Raw genomic sequence first — 10,512 nt, 5'->3', positions numbered from 1 at the left:
AGCATGACGAGGGGCGCCCCGGCCGGGCCCCACTCACTCGGTTGTCATACACCTTCTTGAGCGCCTCGTAGCGGATGGAGCCCTGGAAGATGACCCCTTGGAACGTGTTGGTTTTGTCACTGGCCACCAGCTCCACGCAGACCATCTCTCCTTCCCCCACTGTCATGTCACTGAACACCTGGGGTGGGAGTGTAAAAAAGGGGCTTCAGGCAAGGCCTTCACACTCGTCCACCACATGCACCCTTTGGCCAGCGCTGATGGCTGGACTGCTTGGAAAAAGCCTATTTCACAGCTGAGAACACTGAGCCCGAGACACCAAAGCCTGTCCCTGAACACACAGCTCTGAGGACTCCAAGGAGACCAGCGAATGAGGTCAGCTGGCGTGGGGTCAATGTGTGGGGTGGGCCCAGACAGGAGGGGCGAGAGTGGGACCAGGCAGGAGGGCACCGAATAGGGTGGCATGTAGGCACTGAGCGGGATAGGGCGGACACACTGTCCTGTGTGTGGGTTGTGAACTACTGCGGAGGTGCCCAGCCCACATCCGGGCTCTCCCCAGGCCAGCTAAGCTCAGCCAGGGGTCAGTTTCTTCCCTGAGGTGTCCACCCTATCTAGACTCCCTGGCACAAGGTAAATGACCAGGAAATAGCTGGACCCTAAAGTCACAGCCACGCACTTCAAACCCACCCCGCACCTACCCAGGTCACCACTCTCATCGCTGGAGTCCAGTCTCAGAGCTCAGCTGTGTCACTGAGGAGCATGGGGCCCGGGGTGGTACCCACTGCCCCCACCCGGAGGATGCTTCAGTGCCTGCCAAGGCATTCAAGACACCGCCCACTGCCCACTGGTAGGGCAGGGGAGGCCTGCCAGGCAGGGTTTTCAATCTACACATCTTTACAGAGCGGCCAGCCAGCCACACCTTGTCACCAGAGGCTGGTGGGTACAAGGGATTGCCACCAGCACTCCTTATCCAATCAGATGAGGCCCTGAAAACCCCTGCCAGTGGCACTGAGCCCTCTCAAGGGTCTCACGGGCCCCCTCCCCAGCCATCCCACCCTGCACGCACCAGGGCAGTCACTTTCTCCCAGGGCAGTTTCCCCAGGCCGCCCAGATGAAGCCCCACCCCCTGAGGTGAGCTAGGGTTCCTGGCTGGTGCAGGTGTGTCCTGGAGGCGTTCATGAACAGGAGCAATGGCCGGCCTGCCCGGGCAGCACGTCTGAGGGTTTACGAGGCGTCCTCCTGTTCATTGTTCCCTGTGATCTTCAGCCTCACAGGGAAGCGGGGCCCAGGATCAATGCGCTCATTTTACAGATGTGGAGTGTGAGGCTCCCTGGCCCCCAGCTGCCCGCCCTGCCTGGGGCTGTGGGAGGCACCGCTCACCTCCTCGAAGCTGTCAATCATGAAGAAGATGTTGGGGTAGCTGATCTTGGATTCCTCCCCCTTGCTGTCCATGGGGTGCTTGCTGGGTGATGCAAACACTTGCTGAGAGAAAGGAGTGTTTAAGGACTGAGTGAGGCCAGCCCCGCACAGAGGTCCCGGTCCCTTAGCCAAGTGGACAGGTCCTCCCAGGTACAGGCACAACGTCCACTGCTCAGAACCACACAAAGCCGGAGAGCGCCATGCTGGGGGACTGTTGGGGTGCTGTGCTCCTCCCTGGGGACACTGAGGACGCCAGACAGCACCCACTCGAGGGCAGAAAGGAGGGGAAGGAGGATGTCTTCCCAGAATGCACAGGGGCAGAGAGCAAAGCCTTCCTGGGAGGAGTGGGCGTGGAGGTCGGTGCTGTCCACACCCCACTCACCTGGGACTTCTTCTTGTGGATGTGAATGTCGCCCCCATCAGAGCGTGTGCACACAGCGCAGGTGACCATGTAGTCCAGCTGCGGCAGAGGGACAGGGCAGTGAGCCAAGCCAGGAGAGCGCCCCCCACCAACCTCTACCTGGACCGCCACCCCCGCACCTTCTGCAGGATGAGGTTCAGGCAGACACTCTCCTCCCAGTCGATGTCAGGGTCCCCCAGGCCAGGCAGCTTCTTGGAGTCCCTCCGGTACACCTCCACCTCCACCTCGGGCTCCGTGTCCGCCAGCTGCAGGGTACAGGGCACAGGTAAGCACCCAGCACAGTGCAGCGCCTCCCTGGGGCTGGGCTGGCCCACCAGGGCGCAGACACCTGGACCCCAGCCCTGCTTCTCAACTGCAGGAGCAATGGAGCCCTGGGCCACGCAGCTCTCAGCTCTGCCTCTCAGTTCCCTCCTCTGTACACAGGCTAAAAGTTCTACCCTCCAAGCCGGGTGACTCTATAAACTGGTCAGCGACAGCTAACAGTGCCCGTGGCAGCTCTCGGGCACCAAGATCTGGGCTCCTCTGTCTCTAATTCACGCCTTCTAGCACGACTGTAAGTTACAGTCTTAACTTCTCAACTAACTGGTCATCAGTGATTACCAAGAACCAAACCTAAAAATAAACCAACAGCAGGCATGGAGCTGAGCAAAAGCCGGTGCTTCCAGGTTGATCCCAGATCCTGCAAGCCCATGACAGCATGGAGCTGCCCCTCAGGGCCCCCAGGCTGGAGTCCCTCAGGGAACTGACCGCCAGGTCTTTTCTCTTGAGGAAACACTTGGTAGATCTCAACCGTCACCTTCAGTCAGCAGCCCAGTGTTCCAATGGCCCCATTTCAACAGACAGGGGTTAAACTTGACGTTCAGATCACACACACAAGACAAAAGAAACCAGAGAATGCTGTCTGTGCCCCTCCCACGAGGAAGGAAGTCAAAAGCAGCTTTGATACATCAGGTCTCCGACCTGGTTCTGGTCCAAGCCTAGGATTCTGAAACTGCCTGTCCCGACCTGGCCTCCATCCCGGTTCTGGTCTGGGCACAGGAGGCTGACACTGCCTTGCCTGGCCTGGCCTCTGACCTGGTTCTGGTCTAGGTCTAGGATTCTGATACCACCTGTCCCGACCTGATTCTTGTCTGGGCACAGGAAGCTGACGCTGCCTGGCCGGGCCTCTGGCTCGGTTCTGGTCCAGATCTAGGATTCTGATACTGCCTGTCCTGGCCTAGTCTCTGTCCCAGATCTGGTCTGGGCCCTGGAGGGCTCTTACAAGTCTCAGGTTCCAGGGGGACAATCGCCAGCCCCTGCTGGGTAGTGCTGGACCCCTTACAGGGGCTGCGACCTGGGAGGCAGGGCCTATGGGAAAAGATGAGGCAATGCTCATCCCAACCTGAGGAAGCGCCCCACATCCGCGTGGCTGAGGCTCCCTGCTTCCCTGCTGCACCTCCGGTCTGGCTCTCCTTCCTGCCACCCCTTCTCAGGACTCTGGTCATTCATTCACCTCCAGGACGACGAGCCAGTGCTCACCAGAACTGCCGAGTCACTGAGGGAGATGGTGACATGCACACAGTGACTGCAGGTCAGCGCAGGACACACTGACAGGCGGAGAGTGCCCAGGGTCTCACGGGGGAAGATTCTAGAATCCACTGCCACTCGAAAGTGCCCGACCTAGGTACTCCACTGTCCACCCACAGAGGACTGTGCATACAGCATGACCCACAGCAGTGACAAAGATCACAACTCTTCAGCGTCAGGTCCCAGGACACGAGACCAGGGTGGGGGTGCAGCCAGACATGGCGCACAGCCCAGGACTCACCGCCCAGAGGATAGGCAGCTGCCCTGGGGCCAGTGCTCACCGGCTCAACTTCTGTCTCTCCAATCACCAAGGGGGCCTCTGAAGTGACCAGGAACAGCCAGGAGGGGCACAGAACCAAAAGGACCGTATTCACCCAAACAGCGCTTCAACTAATATACTCTGGATACTGTGACCCAGCTACCCACAAACCTCAAGCGTGGGTATGAACGCACAGGGCTCCCCATCGTGACCTGGGGGCTGGTCCCACTGGCGTCCACTCCGCAGAGAATCATACCGCTCTAAATACACTGCGCATTTTTCTGTACGTGCATTATCGTTTAAAACCCAAACCCCAGGCCCTCCACAATGAAGCTGGATGCGAGGGCAGGTCTCCGCAGGAAGCTGTGTAACTCTCCAAGCTGTCCTTCCCTGCGAGGCAGTTCCAGTGATCAGTGCCTCAGACTGCAGGGCCATCAGTGAGCGACAAAGTGGCCACAGGGTAGAACGAGCCCTGGGCAGGGACGGGAGACAAGTGGGGAGCTTTATGATAAACTAGAGGGTAGAATGCAGGAGCTCCTCACCATCCTTGGCTCACAAACAGCTGCAGGTCCACCCACCTTCTCCCTGCAGGCACGAGAAGCCCAGACAGGTTGCTATGGCAACAGGGTACCCGCGAGGCTTGCTGCAGAAGCCTTGCAGTGCGCAGGCGCCAGGTGCAGCCACACTGCGCCTGCGTGGGGCTTTCTCTTCTGGGTCCCCCGGCGCGGGCAGAGACGATGTGGGTCGTCAGTGTCCAGGTCCAGCGAGGCAGACCTATGTCTGCACCGGGTGTCCGTGCCACGCTGAGACACGTGGCCCCAGCCCTGTGCCGATCCCTGCCCTGTGCCCCTCGCATCCTCTCATCCTTTGCTCGACTTCCATTCCTGCCCCACGTCGGGTTTCTCATCAGCCTTCCATCCTGCCCCAGCCCAGCCAGCCTCGTTGCTGGTCTGCCCGTGTGCCTGGTCCTGAGGGCTGCTGGACCCCACACACTTTTCTCTGGGGGGTGGGGGAGGAAGACCAAGGTTTTGCCAAGAAAAGTTTCTGAATCTGCTGAGACATGTGGGTGGGCAGGTCCTATGCTTTCTGCAGCGAGCCTTGGCCTCTCTGTGGGTGAGGGATGGTCCCTGCAGTCTACCCCGCCGGGGGTTACAGCATGCCCGGACAGAGGGCTTGGCAAACGGCCATGTGACTGCCAAACCCAGTGTTCAGCCTCCCTGCAGTCACAGTGGTAGGCCCTCAGGTAAGGAGGGTAAGTTCAAGGGGTGATCAGGACCCCTTTTACAAAAGGGAAGGCTGAGACCCAGAAAAGGACTTACCCAAGAAAGACATGCCATCTCTGGTGTCCCTGTTCCCACTAGAAAGCTGGTCTCCCAATTATAACCAGAGGGCAGGGGCTGGGCAGTGGGACTCTAGCCACAAAGCCTGAGGCCAGTTCCTGACCGTCCATGTGGACTTTGTGCTTAGGCCCTGGCAGTGGCATGGGAGCAGGGGAGGGGGCAAAAGTAGGGGGGTGGGCCAGCCAACCTGCTTCTGCTCACCCTGATGCCTTTGGCTCGCCCCACCCCCTCTCCAACAATATCCTCACGGTTGCCTGGCTGAGTGCTGATGGCCTCCAATCTCTCCCTACATCCCAGATCTCCAGGAGCAGGTCTAGACCCTGCCACTGAATGCTAGCACCCCAAACCAGCCTGTCCAAGACTGAGCTGTCCGCTGCTCTGCACCCCAACCAAGTCCATCCAAAAGAACTGTCCCCTATTCCTCTGTAACCCAAACCAGCCCATCCAAGTCTGGGATGCCCCATCCTCTGTACTCCATCCAGCCTGTCCAAGACCAAGCCCCCTAATTCAGTGTACCCCAACCCAGCTCCTCCAAGACTGAGTTTCCCAGGGAAGGATCAGGCCAGCCCTGTGTCTGGGGTCTCATCACACAGTCTGGCCCCCAGACCTCCAAGTGTCACAGGAGGCACCCGGCTGATAGGCACAGAGGCTCTCACAGGCAGGAGCCAAGGGTCTCCACTGCAGCTGGTGCCTGACCAGCTCTGCACACAAGGATGCTGGTGGTACTGTGGTCAAATGCTAATAATTGAAAGGTCGGTGGTTCAAGCCCACGAGTGGGTAACTGGGATAAAAGCCCTGATGATCTGCTCCCAATAAGACTGCAGCCAGGGAGAACTGCTGGGGCACTTCTGTCCTGTCCTACAGGGCCTCTGCGAGGCGAGGGTGGGTCTGGTTTAGGGTATTCCTTAAAGAGCTGGTACACGGCAGGGGCCCACCATCCAAGTCCTAGTCACCCAGCTCCAGGACAGGGAGCAGGAAGTCTCAGGCCAGGCTCCACACCCTCTGACCCCTCTTGCTTCTAAAGGGAGAGAACTCATCCTCATTCGGGCGCACAGGTTGTCTAAACAGCTTACAAACTGCAGGAGCTTCTGAAAACAGAAGTACTGCACGCATACACCCCTAAATCCAGTGTGTGAGCCCCCAAAGGCACGCTCCCTCAGCCCTCCTTCCTGTCTCCCAGCTGTAAGAAGGGGACTCCACGCCTCCAAAAAGCTGGAGGAGGAAAGATGGCCAAGAGGTGGGGGCTGAGCCCTCTGCACGGTGCACAGTGAGGTGCAATAAAGGCAGACACACTGATGCTACTACAATCAGCCCAGCACCTCCTGCCCATGGCCGGGGTCGAGCTCTTCCCGAAATCCACTGCCCTCGAGTCATTTCCAGCTCAGAGTGACACTGTAAGACAGAGAAGAACTGCCCTGTTGTGTCTGTGAGGCTGTCATTTTTACAGAAGCAGACTGTTGCATCTTTCTCCCACTGGTGAGTTTGAACTGCTGACCCTGAGGCCAGCAGCCAAGTGTTTTAGTCTTTATGCCACCCACGCTCCTTGGCTCTGCCCTACCACTGACTTTTTAAGGAGATGCTGCAAAATCCTCTTTGGCAGCTCAGCTTCCTCCAGGCTGTGAGGCTGGTCACGGTGGGCACTTCCTGGTCAGAGTGGAGCGTATGCAGCCCACCCTCCTAACAGCAGCTGTGAGCGGCCCCCGCAGCCCATGCACACGGTAAACCTCTGCCACTGAGCCGAGTCCAGCCACGGAGACCTTCCATCTCCATCCGTATGTGAGGCCGTAAATCTTTACGGAGAAGAACGCCCATCTGTCTATCCTGGAAGAGCTGGTGGATTCGAACCACGGACCTTTCTGTTATCAGTTAAAATCACTGCACACTAAGCCATCAGGGCTCCTGGCAGGCAGTACGTGCCCACTAGGGCCTCCTCTCTCCTGAGTGCACAGATCTATCCAGGCAGCCACCTTCTCACCTAGGGGGCAGCTGGGCAGAGGGGTCACTCACCTTGCCTCCGTCAGGGCCACTTTCACTGGCCGCGAACGCCCGCTTCCGGCGTACGTAGAAGAGCATGTCATCCTGCTGAGGGGCCCACTTCTCCATGAAATAGGTGGAGAACATCCAGGTCCAGAAGACGATGCGGTCATCCTTGAAGCACCCTGCAGGGAGGCCAGAGGACAGTGAGAAGGGACCGCCTGCCCTCTGGACCTGCCCCTCCACTCGGACCCGTCCTTCTCCCCCCACTCCTATGCCAGCCTCAGTGTTCTGAGGAGTCGGAGGGAAGCCCCCTTGGAGAGGGCAGCTTCCAGGGATGCAGCCTCCCCAGAGCCCTGCCAGGGGCAGCCTGCGGGTGAGTCAGTGGCTTCATCAGGGAGAGCGGAGACTGTGGACTGTGGGGCGAGCGTGTCACAGGCTGGCGGCTGGCGGCTGGCTGGGCGGGAGGCTGGGGATCCTTCCATCCTCGGCCAGCATCCCGCCCCGCCCCCAGGCTGCGGCAATTCCCGGAGGAGAATCCGATTTAAAGGAGCAGCTGGGAGTCCACACCCGGCTTCCCCACTCAAGGGGGCGCTCGGGTGTTCCAGCAACAGGCCTTGCTCGCCAACCCAGTGTCCTTGGGATTCAGCTCCGGGAAGCGGCACAGGCTTGGCCTCTCTGCTCCGTCCAGACCCCCACATGTCCGTGGAGGTGCCTGGAGTTGGCAGAGCAGGGTCAGCCAGGGCTCGCCTTCCAGACAGACCTGCAGGGTTCCCAGAGATGCTCAGAGCAGCTGAGAAGGTCAACCTCACACCCTACTTCCCCGCGCTCTCCTCTTCCTGCCCCTTCCCAGCAAACACTGGCACTGGGATGCAGTGCTGGAGAAGCAGCCCGCACCTGGCACTCACAGATGAGACAGCCACCCAGAGCCAGGCAGGCACCTTTCCTGGAGAACACCCTATCATCCACCGTGGCCTGACTCAGAGCCAAAGAACCCACCTTCAGATGGCAGCCTGCCCACGCCTGTCCTGGCTGCAGACGCAAGGTGGGCAGGAGGAGCCGGTGGGGCTCAGCTAGCCACAGTGGAAGGCCAGGAGCACACAGGGCGGACCCAGCATCAGATGGACCCCGGCATCAGACGGACAACTCAACAGGTGACAGGCAAGGCGCACAGCCAAGTGCTCAGAGTAACCTCGCTCAACACATCCCACATCCTGCTTCTAGACAAGGCCCCTCCTGTCTCCCCAGCCTCTAACCAGACCCCACAGAACCTTTCCACAGGACCTGAGCCCATCTCTATACTGGCACCCCCAGCCCAAACCCAGAGCACCGGAGTCCCTCCACACTGGCAGCCCCCACAGGGCGGAGAGCCCGCTTGACCTGCCCAGGCCCGCTGACTTGCCCAAGCCCACTGACCTGCCGGAACCTGCTGACCAGAGATGTTACTGCAGTTTCACACCTTTCCCCTCACATCTTTGTGAAATCCAGGTCACAGATTAGCAGGTAAGCACAGGTTAGCCTTGTTATTGAGAAACCTGACCCTGGGCTGACCCATCTCCCAGTGCTGGCCCCTTGGGGCACCATCAACCTGTTTCCACACCAGCAGTAAAAACTCCCGCCTGATCCTAGCAACAAGCTCCCCCAGCTCATCCTGCAGCTCCCTGGAAGGGAACTGTGTAGCTGAGTGGTAAGGAGACGTGCTGCAAAGCCAAAGGCACAGGGCCTGAATCCACCAGCTGCTCCCAGGGAGAATGATGGGCTATCTCGTCTCATAGGATTCGCAGCTTCTAAAACCCACTGGAGGGTGAGCTGAGTCAATTCTGACTCAGTAACAACACAGCTCCCAGAAAGAGGTGCTGCCACCCAGGCACATGTCTCTGTTGGTTCTCCTCGCCGAGCACAGCTTTTAGGCTGAAGAGCCCACAGTGGATGGGGAGCAGCCCTGGCCACCCCTGTTCCCAGGCACAGGCCTACCCCCACTTCACGCCCGAGTCACTGGAGGCTCTGCTTCTCCACAGCCCTGGGCGATCCTCCTGTCCTAGGGGTCACCGGGGACGGGGCCTGGCTCTGTAGCAGCAGGTTGGGGAAGGGGCTTTGGTTACTGGTTATAGAGAAAGCTCACCCTGAGGCTCACCTCCCAGAACTTTTAGTCCCTTTAATTACCTGCTATGTCTCAGAGAGCATCAATGACTAGGGAGGATAGAAGAACCACTGATGCTTTGAGCTGTGGTGCTGGAGAAGAGTACTGACTATATCATGGACTGCTAGGAGAACAAACAGGTTCATCCTGGAGAGGGTGAAACCAGGCTGCTCCTTGGACGCAAGGATACTGAAGCTTCGTCTGACATACTCTGAGCATGTTACAAGGAGGGACCAGTCCTGGGAGAGGGACATCATGCTTGGGAGGGTGGAGGGACAGTGCAGGTCGGGAAGACCTTCAATGAGATAGACTGATTCAGTGACTGGGGCAATGGGGGTAGGTATGTCGGACACAATAAGTTTGGTGTGGGATAGAGCAGGGTTTAGGGCTACTGTACACAGGGACACTGAGTCGCAGGCGACTCGACAGCACATTACAACAATGACAGCAACATTGTTACTGCCAGATTTCACAAAAGAAGAAACCGACCCTCCAGATTAATGACCCCTCCCCTCAAGTCCACAGAGCTATAAACTCAATGCGCCCAGCTGTCAACCTCCCAGACTCTGGCTTTGGGGAAACCTCTCCACATCAGCTGCTCCTCGGCACTGAAAGAACAGCCAGGAGAGACAGGAATCGGAGACTCTGCAGGTTCGATTCCAGGCCACCACAAGAAAGCCAGGGTCACAGCAAAACCAGCACGTGAATCTTTGGGTTTCCCAGAGCATAGAAAGTGATGCTGCTCTATACGAGTCATGTTGTTAATTCAAACGTTCGAATCCACCAGCAGCTCAGAGGGAGAAAGATGGGCAACCTCCCCTCACGCGAAGCCCAGCCTCGGAAACCACTGCAGGCTCGGCTGTGACTCAGTCCTAACCCCTGGGCAAGGGGGAGAGAGGGATCTACTGAGTGTTCACCAGGAAGAAGGACTGAAATGTGGCTCGGAGACACAAAGTGAGCACATTTTAAAAGAAGGGATGCTGAGAGAGCAACTGGAGGTAGAGTCACTACAGACTTGCTCTTCAGTGCCACTGAGTTAACTAGCACACACAGCAACCCCGTGACGACTGAGCTGAACCCTGTCCTCCCCCGTGCCGTCCTCACCATCTCAGCCACACTCCAGACCAGTCACTGTGTCGGTCCATCTCGTTAAGGGGTTTCCTCTCTTTAGCCAACCTTCCACCTCTCCAGGAATGACTCCCTTTCCAAGGAGCTGCCTCCAAGAAGCACTTAGGCAACAACTTCTCAAAGGCACTTATTTGTCTGTCCTTCTGGCCATCCATGGGACATTCACACTCTCAAATCTATTCTTCTTGTTGTTATGTGCCGTCGAGTCGCTTGCGACTCATAGTGACCCTCTGTACAACAGCTCTAAACTCTGCTCTGTCCTGTGCCA

General features: G+C 58.3%; 1 protein-coding gene across 1 annotated transcript in view; it reads right to left on the bottom strand.

Moving 5' to 3' along the window:
* KIAA0930 (KIAA0930 ortholog) overlaps positions 1-10,512 on the bottom strand; it is a 60,838-nt gene that overhangs the window by 12,493 nt on the left and 37,833 nt on the right. Inside the window, exons 2-6 of the mRNA XM_006888036.1 lie at positions 7,010-7,161; positions 1,957-2,082; positions 1,799-1,876; positions 1,378-1,479; positions 38-178 (exon numbers count right to left, since the gene is read on the bottom strand). Of these exons, the coding sequence (XP_006888098.1) occupies positions 38-178; positions 1,378-1,479; positions 1,799-1,876; positions 1,957-2,082; positions 7,010-7,161 (599 nt within the window). The remainder of the gene's footprint in view (positions 1-37; positions 179-1,377; positions 1,480-1,798; positions 1,877-1,956; positions 2,083-7,009; positions 7,162-10,512) is intronic.

This window comes from Elephantulus edwardii, unplaced genomic scaffold, assembly GCF_000299155.1.
Source record: "Elephantulus edwardii isolate Elephantulus edwardi_28Jun2011 unplaced genomic scaffold, EleEdw1.0 scaffold00064, whole genome shotgun sequence".
Classification (NCBI taxonomy): domain Eukaryota; kingdom Metazoa; phylum Chordata; class Mammalia; order Macroscelidea; family Macroscelididae; genus Elephantulus; species Elephantulus edwardii.
The sequence above is the reverse complement of the archived record's forward strand: the minus strand, read 5'-3'. Positions and strand labels throughout refer to the sequence as shown.